At 48.7% G+C, this 24,946-nt stretch overlaps 7 protein-coding genes across 7 annotated transcripts; 4 read left to right on the forward strand and 3 right to left on the reverse strand.

Moving 5' to 3' along the window:
* Nucleotides 1-409: 409 nt before the first annotated feature.
* Asppvi_001866 (uncharacterized protein) lies at nt 410-2,826 on the reverse strand (the record flags this gene model as incomplete). The annotated part of the gene is made up of 8 exons (XM_043307399.1): nt 410-863; nt 927-1,059; nt 1,124-1,305; nt 1,406-2,030; nt 2,095-2,268; nt 2,332-2,407; nt 2,470-2,686; nt 2,753-2,826. 8 exons carry the CDS (start codon nt 2,824-2,826, stop codon nt 410-412), a joined length of 1,935 nt encoding a protein of 644 aa, XP_043163334.1.
* Nucleotides 2,827-3,809: 983 nt separating this feature from the next.
* Asppvi_001867 (uncharacterized protein) lies at nt 3,810-7,395 on the forward strand (the record flags this gene model as incomplete). The annotated part of the gene is made up of 3 exons (XM_043307400.1): nt 3,810-6,093; nt 6,156-6,420; nt 6,480-7,395. The coding sequence occupies 3 exons, from the start codon at nt 3,810-3,812 to the stop codon at nt 7,393-7,395; spliced, it is 3,465 nt and encodes a 1,154-aa protein (XP_043163335.1).
* Nucleotides 7,396-7,853: 458 nt separating this feature from the next.
* On the reverse strand, nt 7,854-10,697 carry Asppvi_001868 (uncharacterized protein; the record flags this gene model as incomplete). The annotated part of the gene is made up of 3 exons (XM_043307401.1): nt 7,854-8,199; nt 8,246-9,523; nt 9,568-10,697. The coding sequence occupies 3 exons, from the start codon at nt 10,695-10,697 to the stop codon at nt 7,854-7,856; spliced, it is 2,754 nt and encodes a 917-aa protein (XP_043163336.1).
* Nucleotides 10,698-11,051: 354 nt separating this feature from the next.
* Nucleotides 11,052-12,553, forward strand: Asppvi_001869 (uncharacterized protein; the record flags this gene model as incomplete). Its single annotated transcript, XM_043307402.1, has 3 exons — nt 11,052-11,562; nt 11,604-11,716; nt 11,759-12,553. The coding sequence occupies 3 exons, from the start codon at nt 11,052-11,054 to the stop codon at nt 12,551-12,553; spliced, it is 1,419 nt and encodes a 472-aa protein (XP_043163337.1).
* A 1,284-nt stretch (nt 12,554-13,837) lies between these two features.
* Asppvi_001870 (uncharacterized protein) lies at nt 13,838-14,730 on the forward strand (the record flags this gene model as incomplete). Its single annotated transcript, XM_043307403.1, has 3 exons — nt 13,838-14,129; nt 14,192-14,343; nt 14,413-14,730. The coding sequence occupies 3 exons, from the start codon at nt 13,838-13,840 to the stop codon at nt 14,728-14,730; spliced, it is 762 nt and encodes a 253-aa protein (XP_043163338.1).
* Nucleotides 14,731-15,298: 568 nt separating this feature from the next.
* Asppvi_001871 (uncharacterized protein) lies at nt 15,299-16,226 on the forward strand (the record flags this gene model as incomplete). Its single annotated transcript, XM_043307404.1, has 4 exons — nt 15,299-15,645; nt 15,709-15,867; nt 15,917-15,987; nt 16,051-16,226. The coding sequence occupies 4 exons, from the start codon at nt 15,299-15,301 to the stop codon at nt 16,224-16,226; spliced, it is 753 nt and encodes a 250-aa protein (XP_043163339.1).
* Nucleotides 16,227-17,534: 1,308 nt separating this feature from the next.
* Asppvi_001872 (Pfs, NB-ARC and Ankyrin domain protein) lies at nt 17,535-21,386 on the reverse strand (the record flags this gene model as incomplete). Its single annotated transcript, XM_043307405.1, has 1 exon — nt 17,535-21,386. One exon carries the CDS (start codon nt 21,384-21,386, stop codon nt 17,535-17,537), a length of 3,852 nt encoding a protein of 1,283 aa, XP_043163340.1.
* Between the last annotated feature and the right edge of the window lie 3,560 nt (nt 21,387-24,946).

Below are 24,946 nucleotides of genomic sequence, written 5' to 3' on the forward strand. Positions count from 1 at the left end.
GTTTAGCACTTGCGTAKCCAATGTTCAAGGCAACCAAGAATTCCTGCTCACCCATTATATGGAGTCTATGTGTTATGGCTTATTGCAGTCAAGGGGCAATTAAAGAAAACTAGCCAGTGCCAAAGTTCTTGTGCCTATGAAGTTATATATGTGCATTCAATATTGAAAATTGGCCTAAGGCTACGAATATGCATGCGTAGTATCGATGGGCATTCTACGTACTTTCTTTATAGAAAGGAAAAAAGAAAAGGAAAACTGTCTTTCACTATCAGTATTAAGAATAAGAAACAAAGTGAAATGTAGAACAGCACAAATAAAACATCACAAGCCCAATCAGACGATAACAGCCCCGAGGAAAATAAAACCCGTTAGATGATAGTTTCATCGTTCATGAACAAATATATGTGGCTCATTTAGGGACTTGCTGGAGTCCAGGGGGCTTAGGAAGATCTGTCCGATTTCCACCAGCAATGTTTTCTTTGTCCTTGCCATTTTTATTGATAATGACGTCTGAGCTTGGATTGAATGCCTTTCTAGCAGGGGTATTGTTGTAGGAGATCGAGCAAATGAGATCTCCCTTGTGACCAAGGATGGGATTCTTGAAATAGAAAACACCCCCAGCGGGCAAGCAAAGCCCTTGTTGTCCCTGCAAATCCTCAGCAAGGGCTTTACGGAGGTCATCCATGTTGTTTATGGCGGTCTTGACGGAGTTCAACGTGAATTCTTTATACTCTTCAAGACCGTTAAGAGTCGACTTGAAAGCTTCGATGCGGGGTTCCTCGAACGTGGATTTGATCTGGAGACCGCCATCTTTCACGGCTTCAAGATCGAGTATCATCTTCCACTTAATATGATATTCGAGGCTAAAAGAGCAGAGGCTTAGCATGCGTTGTGTGTATGGAGCTATACCAATATTTTCAACTTACTCGCTTTCCTTCACATCTGAACCTCCAACAATGTGTTTGTCTTCGAACCGGAAATAAAAAGCTATCTTGGTGAATCCATCCACCGTGATGATGTCACTTCCTGGGACAAAAGAAATTGTGTTCCTCGCCGAGCCTTTTTTACGCATTAGTGTCTGCTTAGGTCTTCTGTCATAGATGGTAAAAATGGGCCCTCTTACATGAACCTTTGCCTTTAACATTGCCAGACCAACCGTTGAGTCCGGCCTGATCATTACTTTCGAATTCCCCGCAAGAGGATTGAAAGGTCCAGGATGTTGAGGAATTTGGATCTTGAACAAAGTCATAGAAACTATCTTCTTTGGATCTCCGTGGGTTATCACCGACTTTGAGATCGGCGTCACTATTGTGGGAGTGCCGTTAGTTAAAATGAAAAGCGACGGGTGAAAAAGAAAAAGGGAAAGAGAAAGAAAGAGAAACAGAATGAAGAGAGGAAGACATACAACTTCACCCACGGCTTTCGCCAATCGTCTATCTTAACGTAGACCCAGGACATGCTGGGTTCGAGGACACGATTCAAAATTCGTAACTTTTTCAGGAGATACCCATTGAAGAAGTTTCTCCCGGTCATATGGAAGGAACCGAAGTCACAAGACTCGGGGTTCCACGATGCTTCCAGACGGCCATCCGTAAAGTTGCCCTGGAACTTCAAGAACCGTTTATCAATGGGTGGTAGGTCATTTGTACCAGTTGTTTCAAGATAAAGAAGGCAGTTCAGACGCGAGCTCTCCGTAAGGCCAGAGTTAGGATTAGATCCAAGTGCGCGTGGGTTCACCCACGGATACGTCTGATATTGCAGTTTGTTGGGCTCGAATGTTAGTTTTGGTGCAGAATCGTCTGTTAAATAACAAATTGTTAACAATCGCGGGAGACAGACGTCAGATAGAATAGACTTGCCGATCTGATTGGCCTTGAAGGCATAACCCAGAGTGCTTGACTTCTTGATTTCTGCAACGAACTTCTCTCGCTGCTTCTTCATCAAGGTTTCGAGATTGTCCCGAATGCCCTCGGGCTCCTTTGTGAAATCGATTCCGCCAAAATAACTTTCAGCGAAATTGAATTTGGCCGCTGCAGGTTCGATCAGCATCAGGATACAGAGCAAACTACAATGGCTGGATTGGCATGAACTCACTTTCGACTTTGGCGACCAGAGCATTAAGGCTGTACTCTCCAGCCACAATTTTCTGACCCAGGGGACCTTGTCCATTGGCCACCTCCGGTCCAAGAAGCTTTACATACTCATCGGCCGAATCACCCTCAGTTCGCTCAATCACAGTCATCCCCAGCTGCAGAGTAAAAGCCATTCCTACGAGTTGACAGTTAGTATTGACAAAGCACCGGTCGAGATGTCTAGACGCCACAAACTTACTCCATCCAGTCATATCATATACCTTGCTGCCAGCGTCGACAGGATTGCCCTCCTCATCCAACATATCATATTCAAGCTATACCATTCAAATTCGTCAGTTTGATTCTCGCATATATGCCGAACAGATTGCTCCCAAACCTTCAGCTCGCCAGATTCAAAGCAAAGCATGTATAAGGCACGCTGCAGTGCCTCAGAAGTCAAACTGGCTTCAATTACCATGCGAGGGCATCCAATCCGGGCCTTCTTGATGTCTCCAAGGGCCTTCATATAACATCTGAACTCCTTTCCGAGTCCGGAATTCGGGTCATCATAGGCCTCTAGCCATTTGGTCTCCAGTCCGGCGTTGATCATCTCCCTGGTAATAGTGTTATGTTAGTACTTACATGATGCTCTGGAGATTGGTTTTGTGTTGCATTCTTACTCAGTCAAAGCAAAAACTTGATCATACGGATCAATACTCAGTTTCCGAACTCGGTCAGTAGTGACGATCGACATGACGGCGATTGTAGGTGTCTCAGCGATGGAATGAGGAAGAAGAAGAAGACGAAGAAGTTAAAGGGGTGATTTGGCTCGATGAATACAGGAACTTGAAACTGTTTGGCTATTTAACATTGATGGAAGAGCATCAATAAATAGCATTCTACGCCCGATTCTACAGGCCTCTGCTATGCTATCTTGGAAGACTCCATCGTATCGCCAAAATATTCCCTTCGGCCTCTCCGTAGCTTGGGGCAAAGTACCTCTCAGTCACTTGATTTAAGTGGGTATCCGCCATGTTGCGATGGAAGTTGTGTTCAGAACAGACTAGACTATGATGCTTTGAGGCAGCCTTAGCTCAGTAAAAAAACCCCAGCTGAAGAGTATCGACGCCCACTTTCGCACCAATGCAGAGTGTTGAGACATTATTGGACTGAATGCTGGCGATATGCGCCCGCTGATGACCGGTCAGCAGATAATTCTATCAATTTTAGCGACGGCAGTTTGCTAGTAGTCCCTTCGGCAAAAGTGCCCAAGATTGGAGAGAAAGCCTGGATGCTGAGATGTGGGGTAAAAAAGACCTGTCGTAGGCCCCAGCGGAGAAAGAAGACGCCACTTTAAATGTTTTGATTGCCACTCCACCATCCCATTGAAGTTTCAATGGTCCAATTTTCAGTTTTCTTCATCTTTTCATCTAGCTGAAATATCGGCAACTCCGGTTGAAACTGAGTAGTTCGTCAAATGTTGATCCGCGGTGAGTTTAAGCGACCAACTCTGTTTATCCCGTGGGTATAGACTACACCCACTGATCTATACACATAAAGGTCCCAAAAAGGCCCAACAACCATGTCCTCTTTTTTTGTTGTCAACATACATCTTTGGCATTCAAACCTGTCTATTACCTTTTTGACTTCACCACTCAACTTCTTATTTCTTTTATTTTATTTACGTCAATTTATTTTATTTCGTTTTCACAAGATCTGTAAAGCCATTCAAACACCATGGCTACTCTACAATGGGATTCCGAGCTTATGACCAACTATGTATCGGCGGTAGCAGTCCCTGCCGCGAGCCATATGGTGACCTGCGTAGATCCTCATACATTGCAACCTACGGTCTTCGCGCTCAGCAACGACGAGATCCCAAAACTACAAGTCATTGGAATCAATGAGGAGGGCCAACGGGTCAGGACAGACTATGGTCGTCTTATCGGCTTACCTACAGATGCCTACATCCAAACCTTTGATGTCCAGCAAGGCGCCGATTATACCATCCATCTCTCCTTGGCTACAAAGGTGGATGAACAGCATTCTCAACTGTGGGTGGTGCGACCGTTTCAACTGAGCAGCCAAACATCGCTCACCACTTTGCCACCCCAAACCATTGGCAAAGTTCACAAAATCAAGATCGGCCTGCCGACCGGAAAGACACCCTATCCAGCTGTATGGGTGATGCACCAACCGTTAAATCGCACGGCAAGTGGCAGCGACTTGGCCCGCGTGGAAGTGAAGCTGGACATGAATAAGATCATTGTGTGGAAGGACTGCACACTGCCGACCAATGTGAGCGAGATTCTCGATATCGCCACTGCCAATGGTGGAAGCCTAGGTCATGGGCTGTATATCCTCTGCAAGCAGTCCAACGAGGTGCTTCTCATGGTCAAATTTGTACGGCCAGGAATGGAACAAGGAGACGCTCCCAGATGGGCTCAGTACGACCTTATTGCTCCAGAAGGCGCTTGCTCTATTGAATCGTATGTCGATTTCACAGACTCGGCCCGCCGATCCGGTCTCTTTGTTGGTTCTCAACGGGGATTGCATTTGATCCCTTCAAATGAAACAACCAAGAGAGGGAGTGGTCGATTGCTGACCAAAGACTCTTCCTTCCGTGGTGCGAAAGATCTTTTTGTCGCCCAGGATGGCCCACATCTGTCAGTATGGGCTAGAAATAACCAGGATGAGCTGGGGTTCCTAGTAACCTCTTGTGATAATATCGACAATGGCCGCGTTGCCACCCTCCTTCCTGCAGGCAAGGCAACCAGTTTCTCTGCCGCAATTTGCAAGCGCGCAGAGAACCTCTCTACAGTCAAACAAATTCTCACGGCCAACGACGAAAGCGGCAACCTTACTCTGCTGGAGCAAAGTCTCGATACAGGTATCTGGCGCACCGAGCCATTTTATGTCGAGGAAGGGGGAAACCTCCTGGCCATTCCCAGCTACACAATCAACATGACCGCATTGGATGATAAGAAAAGGCCGCTTTGCAACGGTCAGGTTTTTATTAAGTCATCATCCTCGCTATCCGCCACAATGAATGGCCGGTCCGACACCTTGGATCCCAAAGGCCGCTGGTACCCTCTCGACGCTGCGGGTGAGCTGGCGCTGATTATTCCTACCAATGGCCTCACTAGTCAGCCATTGCAGATCAGCAAAGCCAGGAATTTCCTCGCTCAAGAGATCACGCTTCATTCAGATGCAAACGTCGATCCGAGCCGTAAGGTCATCCAGTCTTTAAGCAAGCTTGACTCTACAGAGAAATTAGAGGGTGCCACCGACAAAGACGGCAAATCCATCTGGGAGGGGGTAAAAAAGCCATCCAAGGACGAGCTGACCGCAGCCGCTAAATGCTTCTCGGCGATCAGTGAAGCATGCATGACACTGCCGGCCGATGGATCTGTTGTTCAAACAGTGAAGTCCTCCGCACTGTCTGTCAATGCCATTCAACATGCCAGTAACAATATTTTAGAGGCTGTCAGTGATATTTTCATGGATGGCTTCAACTACGTGAAAAAGAAGGTTCATCAGGCAATCGACTGGATAGTGCGCAAGGCCGGTGAGGTCTGGGAGTTCGTGTGCAAGATCGGGAACTCTGTCAAGAAGTTCGTTCTCGATTGCATCGAAAAAGTGACCGAGGCGGCTTCCTGGGTATGGGACAAGCTCAAGCTTGGGTGGAAAAAGTTGTGTGATGTGGTGGGCTTCTTGTTCAGTTGGGACGATATCATCGAAACGAAGCGCACCATCAAGGGACTGCTCAATGCGGGTCTTGACTATGCTGCTAACAACTTTGAAGGGGTGAATGTGAAAATTGAGGATTTCTTCGGTTCTCTTCAAAATGATATCGCCGAACTGATGGGTGCTACATCAATGGGAGGTCGCGGAGGAAAGCTGGGGTCCTCTAATGGGAGTGATGACAAGCAGATGACCGAATTCCAGCAAAGTCCCGGGTCGAAATGGATTGGGGAACGGATGAAGAATGGGAGTAGGAGTATGCGCTCCCCTGGGAAAAGTAAGTGCCTGAGATAGCTTTTCCTCCCCAACCACTTAAGTCTGACCCTTTTCAACTGTTAGCATCAAATAATGCCGAAGAAGTGAAAATCTGGGAGGATCGGATTCAGCCACTCCTGATGAGCTTCACTAAAGTTGCCGAGGATCTGGCCAAAGATCTTGCCCAGTTGTTCAACGGGGACAACAATCTCTCGGCTGGTGAGCTTCTTGCGAAAACGAGTGGGGACTTGCTCATCAATATCATCGACGTGGTCAAGAAGATTCTGCAAACTTTGGTCACCCTTGCATCTAAACTGGTCGTGCTCTTGAAGAGCATTGGAAACCAAACGTAAGTTTTGAAGAACTCGACAGAGAGTGAAACGATACTGATCATTGCGCACTGCATAGACTCACCTGGGGCTTTGTTGGAGATCTATACAAGTGGTTGAGCCAAGGCGACCGCCTTACCATTTTTGACGCTGTCTCGTTKATCATCGCCATTCCAGCGACATTCATTATCAAAATCGTGACAGGAAAGAAGCCTCCTACTCTGGGCAACATGAACAGTGAGGTCTTTGGAAAAACTGTCATCGGTGCCCTCCGGGTTTCAGGAGAAGGAGAAGAAGAAGAAGAAGAAAATTCCAACAAAGATTTCATGACCTCAGCCGCTGACAAGACCACTGCCCGTGATGTTACAGTCATTGTCTTGGGAGCTGGTTGCGGGGCTGCCGTTGTAAGCCTCTTTTTCAACAATATCAAGTTCCTTTGGAAAGCAGCCAACAAAGGGATCTCAACAGCGGTTGACTCTCTCAGTCCTGGTACCATCATGGAGGTAATCAGCATTTGTCTTGATGGATTCAGCATCCTCAAGGATATAATCAATCCACCCGGTGATGAAACCCCCGGGGCCGGGCTGCGGAACGCTGCAACATATATTAAGTGTTTCCGTCTGTTGACCAACGTAGTTTATATGGCTGCTACAAAGGCGGGAGGTCTCGAAAACCAAGTTGTCGATCAGATCATGCTAGTCATTGACCTACTAACCGCCGTGGTCAACTGTGGTCTATATACTGCGGTCTACGCGAAAGAACTTGACGCGAAGAGCTGGAAGGGATATGACGAGGACTCGACACTGCTTAGTGGAGCGAACACTCTTCTGGAAACCTTGACTGCCATTGGATATTTCACGGCGGCTACGTTCAAGGAAAAGGCTCCACAGGTCACAGTTGTTGGGTTGGGCTGTATGCAAATTGCGGCTGTGGGCGCAGTTGTCACCAAGGGAGTTGAGTTTCGGTTGACCTACAAGAAGATCAATGGCGAGTAGCAAGACTGTCTTATGTTTCTTAATGCCGCAATGCCTCAAGCTATCAATCGATCCTTTCAGATTATAAAATTAACACCAAATCAGTGTTTTTCAGTCATCGCTTGAAGAGATTCTCACAATCCATTAGTTACAATGTAGGCAATTCAAGTCTTTTTTGTTGCAATGTGTTGGAACAGGTGATCAACTCACTGCTCAAGCAGCTATGGCCTGGAGAGCGGTTGGGAACTGCACTTCATCCTACAGTGGCTATACATTGGTAAAGAATCTCTGGCGGTTGGTCTTGTCTCATCGGAAGTTATGACGGCCATACTGACTTGCTAGATTGGAGGTGTGACATAGCAGCCGGGAATAATGAGAATGGGGTTTCAGCAACATATGGGTTGGGTATACAAGATCTGTTCCATACATATTTGGAGGCTGCGACCTGCAATGGATAAATCATAGTTGAATCCTCTAATTTATCTCTTCCCATGCCCCATTTCACCAAGGATAGCCGATATGATACTAATTCGGGCGAACTCTGAACCTATAGAAAGGCCATCCTTATGAGACACCGCTAAGGCACTTAAACTCTGCAGACATACCAACACCTGCATATCAATCTCCTCCTCCACCTCCTCCCCCACATCCTCCGCCACCACATCCTCCTCCTCCACATCCTCCATCTCCTCCTCCATCTCCTCCTCCGTCCCCTCCTCCATTCCCCCCTCCTTCTCCACTTCCGCCGCCTTCTCCGCTGTCTCCACCACCTCCACAATTCCCACAAACCGCACCACAGTTTGCACCACAAGCAGCCGCAGTCGCCTGCGACCCACAAGTTCCACACCCAGTAGTATAACCGATGGACAACGAAAAGTTCGCATTCGGAACATGCGAGTACTCCACCGCCAAAACCGCATACTCCCCCGGCGGTTCCTGCCCCTCAAGGCCCCAGAACACCAGTTCCCTTTCCTGCGCCGTCCGCGGCAAGTACCGCTTATTCCGCAGGACTTCATAGGCCTGAATGGAAGATATATAGTCTGAAGCCCAGTTTGCGGCGAAGAAGTCGTCGTGGGTGCGGTGCTCGAGCGCGTGGCTGCATGGTTGTGCGCGGTTGATGCCGCCTAGTTTGATTCGATCGGTTGATGGGTCGGATTGAGGTTGGAGCCATAGCTGGAAGTGCTGGCTCTGGGACATGGCTGTTGCGCCGGCGGAGAGGGAGTCTAGTGCTGTCAGGAGGGTGAGGCGGTTGTTTATCCAGGACGCATCGTGGGTGGGATTTGGGCTCAGTTCGGAGGGGGGATAAGCGAATTGGTCTCTGGATAGATGCAGGGCGATGATTGACCAGGAATCGTAGGGGAAGGCCCAGACGTGCTTGGAGAGTGTGCAGTTGCCGCATTTGACGGGGTAGCGGTGGAGTGCTTCCGTGCAGTCCCAGGGGAAGAGCGTTTGATGGGGATAGATGTGTTTGTTGAATCCGGCCCAGTCGAACCAGTACTCGTGCAGGGAATCGATCAGGTCGGGGCCGGTGTAGCAGCCAAAATGGAAGCGGCGGATATACTCCTCTGACAGCCCGTATGGGACGTCGATGATGGTGTTTGGGTGTTTGAAAGGACTCGGTGTTGCGTGAGGGCGACAGACGAAGCTCATGCGGTAGAGTGGTTGCGGGGGGTCCTTGTCGGAGCCAGTGACGGAGGACTGAGCGAGAAGTGATCCAAAGACTTGCCAGTCAATCAGCGAGTTACAGAACTGTTGGCAGTTATTGGTCAATCTGTCCCATGCGAGTGTGGTCTTGCTGTCCAGCAACCTTCCCACAATACTTTCGAAGTAGACCGACACCCATGGACTGAGGCACGCTTTGACTGTGTCGTACAGTTCCTGGCGTGTACCATCCGCGCTGTCACTGCTTGCCTTCACCAGCAGCTCGATGACCTCCTCCTCAGCCGCCGACAACGGCCAGCCGGTGAAAGGAGTCCCGACGACTTGCTTCAGAACCGTTTGGAAGCGTTTCCGTTTCTGCCGGCGAGCGCTGACACGGCGCCATAGCTGTCTTTCTGCTCTGCAGATGGCAAGGCAAGTGAGGCCTGCCTTTTGCTGCTCTTGTCCGAAAATTGGATCGCGAAGGGATATTCCGGCCCCATTCCGACTTCTGCTATCATTAGCACTTTCAACGCACAGGCCGAGGAGACATACTCTTTCCTGTCATTCCCAATCACCAATGGTCCCACCCGAACGGCCATATGGATGTTATTCCACGGATTCTTCTGCATGAAATTCTTGTACAGCCACTCGTCCCCGACCAATCGCATCTTGCCAGACCTCGAAGCGGCATCGTAGATGCCAGCCCGACTGCTGTGATCTTTGTGAATTACCTTGGCCAAGGGAGGTGTTGGAGTTGGAAGGTCTGATTTCTTCTGCAACTTCATGACGCTCAAGTACTTTGCGTCGGCCAACATATGCACCTCTGTTTTACTTCGCAGCTCATATGGCCGTTGAATTTCATTCCGATGCTTTCGACAAGAACTGCAGCGAGCATGCTTACTGACGCCGGCAGCAACCTCAGACGCGATGGAATGCTTGTATTGCTTGATGTACGAAGCGTCTCCGTAATGGTGCTCCCAGTAGCAATCTTCGCAGATTGGCTGGGTGGACCCGCCAGTGGCTGAATACATACTCCCCCGGATGACACACTTGCATTCACTGCAAGGGAGGACTGAGATGGCCGGACACCCCTTGAACCCTTTCTTGGTCATTCGTAGCTGCGGCGTGAGAGGACTAGGCGTATTTCTCGCTGGTGAATGCTCGATGATCGTATCGATATCCAAGAATCCAGCTGCTTGGAGAAGCAACCGTGCTCGTCGCTTAGCGGCATCCATCTCAACAGGACGCTGTGCTAGGCATTTGCGGACGTCGACATTCACCCTCGTCCTGATCTTTGCTGCTGACAGCTCCATCGCACGGATTTCTGCGCTCCTGACCAGGCGCCCTTTGTCGTCGATCCTGGTGGATACTTGGGAGGCTAGCTTGGGAGGTGTGGCGGTTGGCCGCAGGAGGACATTGGAGATGAAGGTGTCGAAGCCGTTGACCAGTGTATTGTCTGCGTCCGAATGGATATGCTGGAACTGAGGTTGCTGCCATTGTCGGAAGGTTGAAACAATGCAGTCCAGTTCTTGGTTGACACCAGTCCAGTAGAGGGATTCAAGCTCTTCTAGAAGATGATCGGCGGCATTGCCGACTTCAGTCCAGGCCGAGCCGCCTGCGTTTTCCGAGGTAACAGGTTGAGTCTGTTTAGACTTTGCGAATAACTGGGACAGTCGCGACATTAGACGAGTATCAGTTAGGATGTTAATGTGGTGATTGAATGACTGTGGAGTGCAATATGATCTTATATATAGCCTTTTCTGATGCGCCGGATCCACAGTATTCAGGAAACTTATACAATCAGGCTAATCAGCCTTGCGCCCGTGTGTCGTCCACGTGTGCTCTATGCAAGCCCACAGGCTGTGATGCTCGTATTCAGCCGCTCGGGCGCATCAAATGGCTGGCAAGCCGCGCCCCACGGTTGGCAAGGCTTGATTTGATCAACGGACTATTAGAGATCTGAGCGAAGGCATCAATCATTGAATACTTAACAGTGGAGACGAAACAAGTATTCAGTCTTGCACCTCACAATCAAAATGACCGTCCTATACACAGCATCGCAGACAGAGCTGCACAGCAGCAGCATGGTCTTCAATTCGCTGTTGGCGTCCGACACAGCGTCCGACACAGTTCGAAAGTATAGTTTTCCCCACATCAATGAAGACATACAAGTTCCCGATCCTAGGATCTTCAAGGATATACATGCGCCTGCATGGACAGATTCTATGTCCCTCCCCAACGTCGCTCAATGTGCCGCTCACTTGGAACTGTTGCAGGCGATCAACCATATCCGCCGCGAAGTACTCAATTCGAAGTACTTGGACGCGATCCTCGATATCAAGCCGCAGAAGCGGACAGTGGTGCAAGGCTCTTCCCAGGAAACGATCGAGGTAAAGGATTTTAAGTTTGCGCAGAAACGGCAGGTCAAATGGCCATTCTATCTCAGACTTGGAGTCGCCCGATTCCTTGTCTGGTTGAAGAAGATGGATGAAGTTTTGGCGTCGAAGGAGAATAAAGTTTTTGAGCTGCCAGCTTGTCCTCCACTAGGTATGCTAACCATCTATGCCAGAGCAATAGCTAATAATTAGATGTGCTCATCGCCTGGCATTCGTTTCTTTTGAACCCGGGATTTTTCAGGAAGTACTGCGAGGCCAGTGGGATCAAGTGTATGCGGCATGTGGTGTTCCCATGGGACAAGATTGTAAGTCATTGTCCTCAGTTGTAGTCCAAGCTGACCGTTTAGCATCAATGCATCAATGACCAAGACTGGACTTTCAGCCTGCCCTCCGACGCAAGGCAGAACTTTACCAATTTGACTGGCCACGAAGCAGACTTGCTGGCGTACCTTGTCAGCCCAAAGCCAGAGCCCTATACATATCTTCTACTAGCTTACCGGGACTCGGAACCGGACAATCGTCTCTACCTAAATATGCTGGACAGTCTCTGTCGCGAGAAAGAGGAGTCACCGCACAGCGCCTTCGCTGCTGCCTGCCACGCAGCCGCCTACCCAGGCCCATACTCGACATACCTATTCCTCGCAATCGAGCGCCAACGCGCGTTCGTTGACAAGATGGTCGGATACCTCTGGATCCGCAGCCCTGGCGTCCACGGGACGCTGTCTAGAGCAATCACACGCTACGAGTACTTCTTACAGCTATTTAAACTCCGCCCCGGAACAACTCTGGTGCCAACGCTGGACATCGACCTGGTGTGGCATACGCATCAATGCTCGGCGAGCATGTACGAAATGTGTACGGAGAAACGGGCGGGGAGGTTCATCAACCACGACGATACCATCTCGGCGGGCGTGCTCCAGACGCAGTCGGACGAGACGTCGTTGCTGTTCAGAGACTACTTTGGCATGGAGTATCATATTTGCCTGTGCTGGGAATGCGAGGCTATTCAGTCGGCTGTGGATGAGTGTGGTGACGGCGAGGCAGATTTTAACAAGCTGGCGAATAAAGTTGTTGAGGATTTGGCGGCTCATCGGGTTATTGAGTTGAAGCGGCGGAATCAGGTAGGAAGCGATCCACAATAGTCTCAAGAATAGTACAGGGTACATTAGTTAGTATGGATATGCTTCGTGATTGGTAGAGTGAATCATTATTCAGCGATTAATCTAACAAGTCAGTTGGGTGGACTCACAGCCTAGTATATGTTAGACAAAGGTTGACAGAGACCTAACCCATCTGACATAGGCCAGCGTACCGAATCGAGAGGTCGAGAGATACGTTCGTAATTCATGATACTTCAAATTAGATATCCATGATTGGTATTATAAAGGAGAACAGTCAAATATTTGCCATGTTGTGGTGATGGAGTCGGACTTTATTGAGTTTCGACTGCCTGTGATTTTACCGTTTGCGTCGTCCCACCGGTAGGGTAGGTGTTCGGCTCGTGGCGGCTACGGTTCCTGGACTTATCTCATGGCTGAGAAGGACATGTGCACTAGCTGACAACCTTATACTTCTTCTGTCTTTCTGACGCACCGGCATATGGGGGCGGAGGTGTGTCAAGGAACATGGAGCCAGCTGCTATGACGCACCGAGAGCGAACAAAGTACTCAGGACGCATGCGTCGGGACGATCGAGCGCAGTATCCTGATTTCCMGAGTAATATTCCTTGTGATCATATACTGAGGCCGTGAATGGCCGTTGTGTGGCCATACCGTATGAGACTTATGCCGATCAGGAATAACCTTACCTGCACCACGGAAACATTTCCCGGAGAATCTAGAGGAGACTTCAAGCAGATTTAAATCAATTTGGTATTGTCAATTTCTCAAAGGCTTCAATTCTAGACGATGTTTGGTAACCAAACCGAAAAGATCTCCTACTGCAGGACTTCTAACAAAAGTTCTGACGAATATAGTCTTTCGCACTCTGCAAGTGGCGCAAGTCAGATAGTGACAGAGAGCCGTGTAGAAGGACTCCAATGGGGACTTGTGGAAGTAAGCACGCCTGTGCCAGAAAGATGGACAATGAATATTTATAGTCTAATTCAACTAATAAGTACCTAAATACTGGGCGCTACAGACATTTTGGGAGAATGATTAATCTTCCATCCAATATAGACCTATCAAACGAAGGTGGTTGGGCTGTGCAAAATGCGGTTGTGTCTTAATGGAGCAAGTGGGGTTGCTGCTGCCCTCTCCCCCTCCCTCTCTCGTCTTGAGAATCCCGTCTCCTCTGCAGACGGTGACAATTTGTAATCGCGCTAAGTGCCGCTAATTTCCATGTTCATGAAATTTAAATCCCCGAGCTGGTGATCGTCTATGCGGAAACCAGCGAGTTTAGTCTGCCCACCATTGTCCGAAGAAAGAATGGATTACGTTTTCATCAACGTCAAGAAGCCAAGGGACGCCCTCGAGCGCGCGAAAGAACGCGAATTCCGTTCGCATGTGACACGTCAGCAATGGAAGCGATCTGCTCTCCGAAAGAAAGCCATATTAGCTACAGAAGAAAACGGCGCTCGAGATCAGGTTGACACCGATTCTTCTTCTTCCGACCTCAACACCATCTCAATATCACCTGCAATAGGTGGACTCCGCGTGGACCCTTTCCAATCGTATCCTATCCCAAGTCGACCTTGGACTGCGAAGCTAGTCGATCACTGTAAGTGATTCAATCCTGGGGATATGAAGCGATGAGGAGGGAAATTTGACGTATATGCAAAGACTTGGTCCACATGGCCGTTGATATTCCAGAGCTTGACCAGCCCGGGAACCGTGGTCTCCTGAGAACAAGTTGGTTTCCATTAGTGATGACCGAGCCTGTTTTGTTTTGGGTTGTGATGCTTCTTGCTGCATCGCATCATGCCTCTCACCAGGTACATCCTGGGAGCATAAGAATAGACCTCCTCGGTCTCCGGTGTCAAGCTATATCTTTAATCCACCAGCGTTTGGAAGACCGGCGACCCGAAGATATAGACGATGCTTTGATAGGGGCTATAGCCAAAATGGCAAGCTATGAAGCCATGTTCGGCAGCTTTGAAAATTACAATGTTCACATGCAAGGTCTTGTGCGGGCCATCAGCTTACGAGGCGGGCTCGCAACATTAGGACTAAACGGCTTGCTGTATCGAATCGTGGTTTGGATTGACCGCAACGCGGCATTTTTGCATGGATCTGGAACCTACTACTTTCCTGGGGCTACCTTCGTTCCGGATGGAAGTTTGCCAGACCCGAATCCCGGCCATTTCCTCGGAGGCTCATGATACCCGCAGTGTTGATGCAACCTGACATGAGGGGAAGTGTCTCGAAGCACTACAAGCCTACGAGGTTACGAGATAAAGCGGGAAGGGTACCGTTGTCTATGACGTCAAGAATAGACCTTGACAACCCTGGACCAATACTGTGATGAGCTAGCAAAATCACCAACGGAGCTTCTCGGTCTGAGATTTCGAGCTGAATTACCCAAGGCTTGTCACAAGTTCACAATGCTACTTAACAAGAACGATTGCATTGGAGAACCATCGAGGCAACCCTGTGGAGACTTCCTAAACGGGATATCACATCAGATTTCTGACCCGCAGCTCTTGACCAATGAAACGGAGTGGCTCTAAGTACGCCCCACTATTTCCGTTTATGGATCTTGCATGAGCCTTCGATATGCAGGCCTGATCATCACCATCATCATTATTAGGTTTGATGCTATCATGGACATATAAGAGCAGTGAAGTTCCCTCGATCAAACTCTAGAGGGCACATCAGCAGTTAATTAATTGCACGGAATCTTCATTGACAAGTCTACCCAGACTACCACTATCCTACTTCAATACAAAGATGGCTCTCTCTGGCAAGGTTGGTCTCATTACTGGCGGTGTCAAGAATCTTGGAGCACAAACCGCCCTCGAGCTGGCCAGCGTTGGCGCTAATCTTGCCCTTCACTATCACTCAAAAGGCGGTGAGAAGGATGCAGTCGCGCTGGAGGCCGCCCTCAAGAAGAAGATTCCTTCAATCAAGGTTTCTTTCTATCAGGGTGACCTGACTTCTGCTGATGCGGTGACGAAGCTATTCCAAGAGGTGCTTCGCGACTTTGGTCATATCGATATTGTCGTCAACACGGTTGGAAAGGTGCTTAAGAAGCCAATCACAGAGATCAGCGAAGAGGAATATGATGCGATGTTTGCGTAAGTGCTTGTGCTTTCATTGGGAAGACGAGTAGCATATTAATTCACTCACTTGTGCCGCAGTGTGAACTCCAAGACAGCATTTTTTGTTCTCAAGGAAGCTGCTGCCCATGTCACGGATGGCGGAAAGATTATCACTATTGTGACTGCCCTCCTTGCCGCATTCACTGGCTACTATACTTCTTACGCTGGCAGTAAAGCTCCAGTCGAGCATTTTACCCGGTATGTCGCTTTATACCGTGCTCAAAACACAGGGCTAACACTATCACAGGGGAGTTTGCAAAGAACTCCAGTCTCGCAGAGTCAGTGTCAACAATGTCGCGCCTGGACCAATGGATACACGTATGTCTCTGCTTGTTTCATGATTTTATGGATGGGAGAACCGAGTTTTAATCACCATTCTAGCGTTMTTCTATCCTCAGGAGTCACCCGAAGCTGTCGAATTCCACAAATCCAGCGGCATGGGTGGCCGTCTGACTATGGTCGAGGACATCGCTCCTATCATTCGCTTCCTGTGCACTGAAGGTGCTTGGATCACTGGACAGACGATCTTTGCCAACGGTGGATACACTACTCGTTAATACATCCGAGGCTTCTCTGGTTTTGTCCTCGGCACGCAGTGGATTCTAAACACTCGCTGTAAAGCATCTTTAAATAGTTTCAAGCAGAAGTGGCAGAGTTTCTATTCGAACAGTTTGAGACTGTCCCAGGATTGCAGGATAAAGTGGAATTATCAAAATATCACTCGACGAGATTTTCACAATTTCCACTGCCATTTAGACGGCTGAATATCCCATTCACCACCGCCTCCCACCTCGAATTCCTCCTCCCCTTCCTTCCCCCTGCTGCTCATTCTTATCTCTTTTCGTCCTCGTAGTCCTTCCCTTTGTAAATGTCCGTCTCCTGACACAGCCACCTTCGCCCCCCGCGGTATGATGTTCCTTTCTTCCACCGCCCCCCTGGATCTCTAATTCCTCGCCTATTTCTTCGTAGATCTCTTCGTCCTGTCTTCCATTCAGCTCCATGCGTTCTCGTCTGCCCCCGCATCCTCCCCGGCCTCCTCCCTCCCCATCTCACCTATTGCTGGCCCCGAGGTGTTGTGCCACCTGCTCCGTAGCACATTAATGCCTTAATTGGACCTACGACCATGCTATTGAAAATCGGCACTTGTGGAAGCTTCAACTAGATAGATCGAGATTCCAATGACCGTTCAGCGCGCCTGATGCATTTTACCTTGCAATCCGCACCCAGAATCACCGGGGCACCGTCATGACGTCAACGAAATCCCCCCCCCCCCCCGGGGGAGAAATTCAATCAGGAACCATGATTCAGTGATAATTCATGCGGTAGCAGCTGGATGTACCCATTTCAGATTCATCAGTAGTAGGTCAGATTTGCAAAATCCAAGAATTAACTATGTGTCCTCAAGAATGCAAAGGCTGGTGGAGAGCACAACTTTATTGTTGACGTAGGCCCGTTCGATTACAATCATTGCAGAACACAACAAGGTCGGTGAAGCAGAGCGTTGAAGTCAGGACACAGAAGATGGCGTATACAATCTGTCGTAGATAAGAAAAACGACTATGTTAACAGGATGGTTTCAAGATTCAAATACAACCTCAGCCATGTTAGAACTGCAGGAGGACTTTAGTATGCTGGCAATCCCACTGCGCCTACATATAGTCCGTCTCAGCGCCGACATGCTACTGCCCATGACAGCAGTGTGTCCCCGTTAGACTTGTTGTGGATTGGATATGGCACACTATGTTGGATCCAACCATGCGGATTATTGGTTAATCGGGCCAATCCAGGTGATTTGGATCAGGGCCAACCCTCATCCTACCCAAAGTGCGGATTGGGTGGATTGCATATGGATTGCGCATTGGGTCTCAAGCAGCCAGTCTAGGCCTCATATCTGGTTTGGATCGACTCGACCTGTTTGCTAGTAGCAGCTTGCCTATTGCGTCTTTTCTAGTTGCTGCTGCCCATGACAGCGGTGTTTTCCCATCTTCGTCCTTAGAGTCTGGATCAACTTGGCCTGTTGCCAGTAGCAGCTTGACCATTACCTCATTTCCATACCGTACTGCCAATGACAGCGGTGTCCGCCCATAATTGTCCTTGGAATCTGGATCAACTTGGCCTGTTGCCAGTAGCAGCTTGACTATTACCTCATTTCCATACGGTGCTGCCAATGACAGCGGTGTCCGCCCATAATTGTCCTTGGAGTCTGGATCAACTTGGCCTGTTGCTAGTAGTAGATTGACTGTTGCCTCATTTCCTTTTGTTGCTGCCCGTGACAGCGGTGTCCGCCCCTTCTTGTCCTTGGAGTCTGGATCAACTTGGCCTGTTGCTAGTAGCAGCTTGACTATAGCCTCATTTCCTTTTGTTGCTGCCCGTGACAGCGGTGTCTCMCCCATGATGCCCTTGGAGTCTGGATCAACTCGGTCCGTTGCCAGTAGTAGCTTGACTATTGCCTTATTTCCATTCTCTGCTGCCCATGACAGCGGTGTCCACAAATAGTAGTCATTGGAATCTGGATCAACTTGGCCTGTTGCCAGTAGCAGCTTGACTGTTGCCTCATTTCCCTTTACTGCCAACCATGACAGCACTGTCCGCCCATACTTGTCCTTGGAGTCCAGCATAAATTTCCCTGTTTCAAGGAGAAAAGCGAATATTACCTCGTCAAGCTCTGCTATACGTGCAAGGACGGCGCTGTGGTTTGAGAAGTCTACATCGCGTGCCAGTTTAGGGTTTCTGCATCCGTCCTGGCAATACTTGTCGCACAGCTCACGCAGTCGACTTTCCGGGTGCATGTTCGCCGTATAGGCCTGCAGAAGTGCTTGGAGAGCTTTCCCGCTTCCGGTAGCAAGGGACGCTAGAAACGGAGACTTGTAGCGCTCTCCTTCCTCATCAAAACAGGACAGGACAGACGGGTGAACTCTAATGACATTCGACAGATTGCCCTCCGCTAAGATATACAGTAGACTCACATTCTGCGTATGCCGGCGTACTTCGTGTTTTTCGAATAGATTGTCGAGTTGAACCCAATACGGAAGCTGGAAGCCCTGGATAAAATGTCCTTGAGCAATACCACTACCTTCAGCAGCATCAGCATGGTACAGCACGTTGCGTACGGCATACTCCAGGAATGGAAACGCTTTAGCAACGGACTCGCGGAGGTTTGCAGCTTCCTCGGAGAATGCTTTCGCTAGTGGGTTACTGAGATCAACATGTCTAGAGACATCGACGGTGATATATGTAAGGCAGCACTGCTTAAGTTGGTCATGGCTTTGTCCTTGCAAGTTGCTTCCAAAGTCAGGCCAAATCTTGCAAAGCCCGTTTTCTTTGAGGAGAAAGTCTCTAACTGACTCGTGAATGAACTGGACCGTCGGAGCCGCCTTCGAGCGTGTAGTTTCAGCAAGTCCTTTGGATGAATTGAGGATGAATCTCCTGATGACATCAATTGTGATCACATCGGTATTCCACTCTGTTAAAGCTCCTGGCTCAATGCCAGAAAGAATGGCAAAGTACAATTCCTCTGGTTTCAATGGCCGGCTTGCAAAGAGCACCCATTGCATGCATAACACTAACTCATTTCGATTATGGCTGTCCCGTGTTAAAATATCGCGGAATAGCTCATGCAGGTCCCCAGGGATCCTGCGAAGTATTTGTTGCAAAGCATGGACACGGCCTCGATCATACTCTTTATTGAGGATCTCCACCACAAGAATAACCCACATGAAAACTCCGGAGGCTTTCTCTTGAAGTTCCCCCCTGATCTGCATGGCAAGGTTGCTGTGCCCAATTTTCAGCTCAGTATTCACGTAATTGGTGATGTCTTGGATGTGGCCTTCTTGGCCCTCTAGAATCAACTCCAGTCCTCTCTTCATAGTGATATACGGGTAGTGTCTGCTTGAAAATAAGACTCGAAAGTGAATTCCAGCATCAACAGCGAGTTCGCCGACGTGTTCGAAAAATGATATCATGTCACGCACTTGATGTTCCGCACATTCATCCAAGGCGTCAATGAAACACATCAGGGAAGACTGTTCAAGGCGTAGTATTGCTTGCTCGAATAAATCTTTGAGCAACTCAACACCCCACTGGTGATGTCCAGCGCTGTTCCACACCCTTAACTCAAGGGTGTCGAAGACACTCTGAAGTTCTGGGACTCGTTCAAGAATCTCCGACAACAAGGCTCGATACAATCCAACCGTTGACTTTTCCAAGTCCTCTCCTCGTGCGTTGAAGAAGAAAGACATGATTATCCTGTCCTTCATCGTTTTCCGGGCATTCGCAAGGGCAAATTTCATTATTGTTGACTTGCCAGTCCCAGGCTTCCCCTTCATCCACAAGAAGCCGTGATGTGCGCCTAGCTTGGTGTTATCAAGCCAGTCAAGGTACTCCGGTTTACTGAGGAGCCATCTGCACGTCCTTGCGTGTGCTTTCTTGATGGTCATCTGGCGAGCATCGATCTGGTCAAATTTCAACGAGTCTAGAAGCATCCGTTTATGCTCTTCACTGAGGGGCGGGATTCCACCCCTCGGTTGCTGACCTGAGACCGTGCTTCGTTGGGCTGGGGAACCCTCGCGAGGTGTAGGTATATTGGTATTTCTAGGCAGTCCACGACTAACGTTGAATCCGCCGTCCAACGGCTGCCGAAGGGTCAATATTGGCGGGACTTGGCGATCCTCTGGGTCCAGATATGAAAGAAGCTCCTTCGCGCACCCTGCTGCTGCCGCTGCCGCATAGTGCTGCCATTTATCACTCTTGTGAGAGTCTGCATAGTCGGAGATGCCGCGAATGACAATGCATGGAAACTCCGTCATGATGCCAGCTGCTTCCATTTCGAAGCAGAGTATATCGCCAATGTCTCTGCCCGTCTTGTTTCGCTTCATAGCGCTCCTCATTACTCGGTCCCCGGACGCAATCAACCCATAATGAATCTTAGGATTATCAGATACACGTGCAGGCCGATCAACAATTTGAGTCCTTTCGCATCTCCTGCATGTGGTCTGATCAGGTACATGTGGATAACTCGTTTGGAAAAGAACATCGAAATCTGCTGGTGGCCGTTGGTAGTCTGTGAGGCCAGGCCACTTTTGCAGCATTTCTGACAAGAAGGTGTTGACTTTGTTCGATTTAGTCAAGTGATCGGATCGCATCATCTCCACTGCACTCCTCAAGATGGGAGGTGGTGGCCAGAGGAATCCTTTAAGGGTGAAGCCATCCTCTACATCCTTCCCTAGGTCATACTGAACTACTCCACCGAATAGACCGTCGGGCATACTCACAACAATATCACCGAGGCGGATGTCGTGTGTTAGGCTCGGCACACCACCTCCGATGCCCACCAGAAGCCGCAATTTGATTGATGGGAACGTACGTTGCATATTGTTAGCGACGATTGCCGCGGCTCCTTTCCCTTGCGTACCTGGAAGACAGGCAATCACGACATTGTGACCGCTGAGTGCGCCGAGGACATATAGGTTTGAATCGCCTTGCTTGGTGGGCAAGCGGGGATGTTCGTCGTCTAGCATGTAGCGGACTGCGCTCATCTCAAAACCCATGGCGCACACCACAGCGACGGTGTAATCATTGTAGGTCCATTGATTCGCACAGTACTCGTTGGTAGATGGGATAGGAGATCCGTCGTGTCCACGGCGCTTCTTTCGACTTCCATCCGTCACTGAAAGAGAGCGTTCTTCGTGGTATCGGCGTCCCTCAGGTGTCCTCTCCATAGCAACTCTCTTGTGGCGCCTTTTTGGCAAGGATTCTTTTTAGCTATATCAAGGCGGTAACAAAGGCAGCAGAGCGACCGTAACCCGGGAATTAGGACTAAGAAGGGAGTTCTTCGAGTAGCTCGACTTCGTCAGGAGGTTGTTAAGCAACATGGCCTCGTCATGAGGCATAACAGTAGGGAGGAGGGGCTCCTTCCATCGTTCTGCTGTTTCAGCCTTGCGCGATTTGCCAGCGCGTAAATCACGTGCTTGGCTTGCAGATTTATAAGATAGGAGGCTGTTACTGACATCACGTAACGTTGATCTAACTGATCACATCAAAGAGAGTGTCTCTGAGGAAGTGGGGGTGAGCAACCTCCATGTAATGTATCATCTTCCGACGGTATTGTAGCCATTATTCTTCTTGTCCACCAATCTCCCTTATGGTGGAATTTGTCGAGAGCCTTCAGCGGGGCCTCTGCGGCGTATCGAGGTTCGCTGCCCGATTAGAGAGAGTGTTGGATCACGTGACCTACACTGTAGATACCTTCTGCATATTCCAGCTCTCCTTCCTAGGTATTCGTTTTCCCATTCTTGATTCCGTAGTAGAGCTGAAAGGAATGCAGGTACCAATTGCCTCACCAATCTGGCAATCTTTTTAAGGATCCATCTGATTCTTCTCAAAACAAGTGGCTATCTGGGCTGTCTTTATACCCTCAATGAGGCAAAAGTGAAGGTATTCGCATACTCGGGATACCTTGCGGAAGAACCGTGAGTTGAAAATGTGGTGGATATCCACACCATCTAAATATGTGCTTTAAAATATCAAAAAGTCTATCACATTTCAAGCATTAGTAACAATATTTCATGTATAGAACTATAGATTCCGAAAACACATATCTTAATTATACGTCTATCACCTCTTGAGAGGTATATCCAAACATGCACATACTGAAGCTTGTACATGCAATAGTGTGGAAGTTGATGCAAGCCATGGATTGGCTTTTAGGAATATATAAGCTCAGCCATTTGGTAATATTCCTTGTAGCTACAACCATGGACCCATACTAGATCTGCCAGAAATTTCAAAACTTCCCAACTTCCCCTATTTCCACAGTACATGGACATCACATCTCAATTTACCACTGTTCCGTGAGTAAGATGTCATTGTAATCATACTCAGCACTCGGGCCGCCCGTCTTCTAATGGACGTCCACCTCCTTCACACCGTGTTTCAAGTAGGTAAAATACGGAGTTCTGCCATCCTCTCAGTAGCTGAGAAAGAGGATCCTGAGTCACCAGACGAGTCAGTAAAATTAAACTCTATATAGCGATGAGTTGGTGAGACAGGGCGCTGCACATTCCATCCTAGTCCTCGGATTCGCCTGTGTAGAACTCAAAGTCTTTGAAGTTGCGTAGAATCTTGTGCTTGACATAAGCCTGGACGTCCTTCTCAAATGCGGTATCCCCTCTTGATCACTGCCCTTGGAGTAAGGTATTCCTTGACGTTCCTTACATAATCTATAGGTGTAATTTTGAGCGACTGCCTGGCAATATAGCGTCGTGGATCAGTGGGACAGCATACCCTTCGAGTAGGCTCCTAAACCGGAAAATTGAAGTTACTGACTACAAAAAAACCTTCGTCGGAGCAGCCTGCTCCCGTTCGTACGTTAAGGTGCATCTCTACCACAGTACTCCGTATCGTTCAACCAAATAGTTACGTACAGCAAGTAATAGAAGTTAATCGTAGGACTCAACTTTTCTGCTCTTTCTCCTGGTCTCGATATCACAACCCTAATTTATCTATAGGCGACGATGGCCTCAGAACGCTGAGTGCTCCCCCAACCATGTGTAGGCTTCCCGTAACAAGCACTTGCATTCCATCTTCACGGACCTCTATTTCCCTTGCAAGCCTTACTGCCACCTCAATTGTTGGTGCAGTTGTAACCATAGCCTGGGGATCAAGCTCCCTCCAGACCGAGGTGTACAAGGGTAATAGTGGCTCAGAGACTTTGATGGATTGGCCTGTTCACATAACGTAGATACATCAGTCAAAATCCGCAGAAGCTTCCTCCTATTTCTACTTACCTATAGGGTCGTCATTCTTCTCTTGATAAGTAGTAAAGATGACATGGCTAGGTTTCACCTTTTTTCTAAAAAGCGCATGTGATAAACATCGCACGAGTGTCGCCCCATCTCGCTCTTCTGACAAATGACTGAAAATGAGGGTGTGGCACCTTCCTATGTTAGATGATAGGTATTTTGACCTATTTTGACTGACTTACTTATACTCATTTTTCGCGTTCCTGGCAAACCAATCTGCAGCTTGTTCTAAACTCAGAACGTTGTGTGCAAACCATTGTAACTGCCCTTCATCTATAATCTCAAATCTCCCTTTCAACTGGAAACCTTCCACTCCGTGACAGATATCTGCATCAGTAAGTGCATGGCCAGGCGCCTTAGTTCGAAGGAATGCTTTAGTGAGCTCAAGCGCTAAGGAACAGTTTAGTCGTTGTACTGGGACATCAATGGGAAGGCACTCATTTGCTGACACAAAGGTCAAAGTGGTGCCTTTATCAAGCGCACGCTTCCGCATAACTTCCGCGGGACCTAGATCCTGGGTTACGGAGAAAGCAGGTGCACCTGGCTTAAATATTCCTGCTTTATGCCAAGCAATTGTCTCGATAGTAGGTCCAAGCTGTGCAACATGGTCCATCCCAAGAGATGTGATTCCAGTTACAGCAGGACTTTGTATCACATTTGTTGCATCATACTCTCCGCCATGGTGGACCTCAAATATGGCCGCATCAACCTTTTCCCTGATAAAGGTGTGGAAAGCCAACAGCACGAGAAACTGTAGGTATCGAGGCTGCTTTGCAACCCCCACTCTCGGATCCAGTTTTATATCCTCAGACATGATACGATCCCACACTTCGAAGAAATATCGTGCAAACAAATCTTCCGGGACTGGATGGTCATCAATTTGTATTCTTTCGCGAACGCATTGCAGATGTGGGCTGGTGTAGAGTCCAGTCTTCTTGGGAAATCCTGTCCTCGCGCTATGTGCACGAAGGAAGCTGCGTGTAAAAGCGCACGTGCTACCCTTCCCTTTTGTACCGCTGACATGGATTATATTCAAGCTGTTAACTGCATTATCCTAGAACAAGTCAGATCGCAGTGTACGACGGTTCATTGATATCCATACGGAGTGCCCTAAAATTTGCAGCCATTCCTTCATTCCAACCAAGCTCGCTACGCCCCGGAGAGAATTTCGATTCACTGTCGTTGTATCTTGGACAGTGGAAAGTGGAGTCGTCAGACTCGTCGGCCGGCCTTTGCGCCTTCTTGTTTCAAGGAGTTTGAGGGCATTCTTCATGTTGTTAGTCCTGTATTAAAGATCCATAGACGGAAATACCTCGTAAGTGCGCTTCATTCCGGCTTCTATGATGGTTTAAGCTGGGTATAACAATTTCACAACCACTTGAGGTTGCCCTCTGCTTTCCTCCTGGGTCTGTCATTTAATCTTAGCTGGCACGTGGCACACTAGGTTACCCCGTTGCTGTGGATGAAAGAAAAGCTCC

The sequence above is a fragment of the Aspergillus pseudoviridinutans genome (genome assembly GCF_018340605.1).
Source record: "Aspergillus pseudoviridinutans IFM 55266 DNA, scaffold_10, whole genome shotgun sequence".
Classification (NCBI taxonomy): domain Eukaryota; kingdom Fungi; phylum Ascomycota; class Eurotiomycetes; order Eurotiales; family Aspergillaceae; genus Aspergillus; species Aspergillus pseudoviridinutans.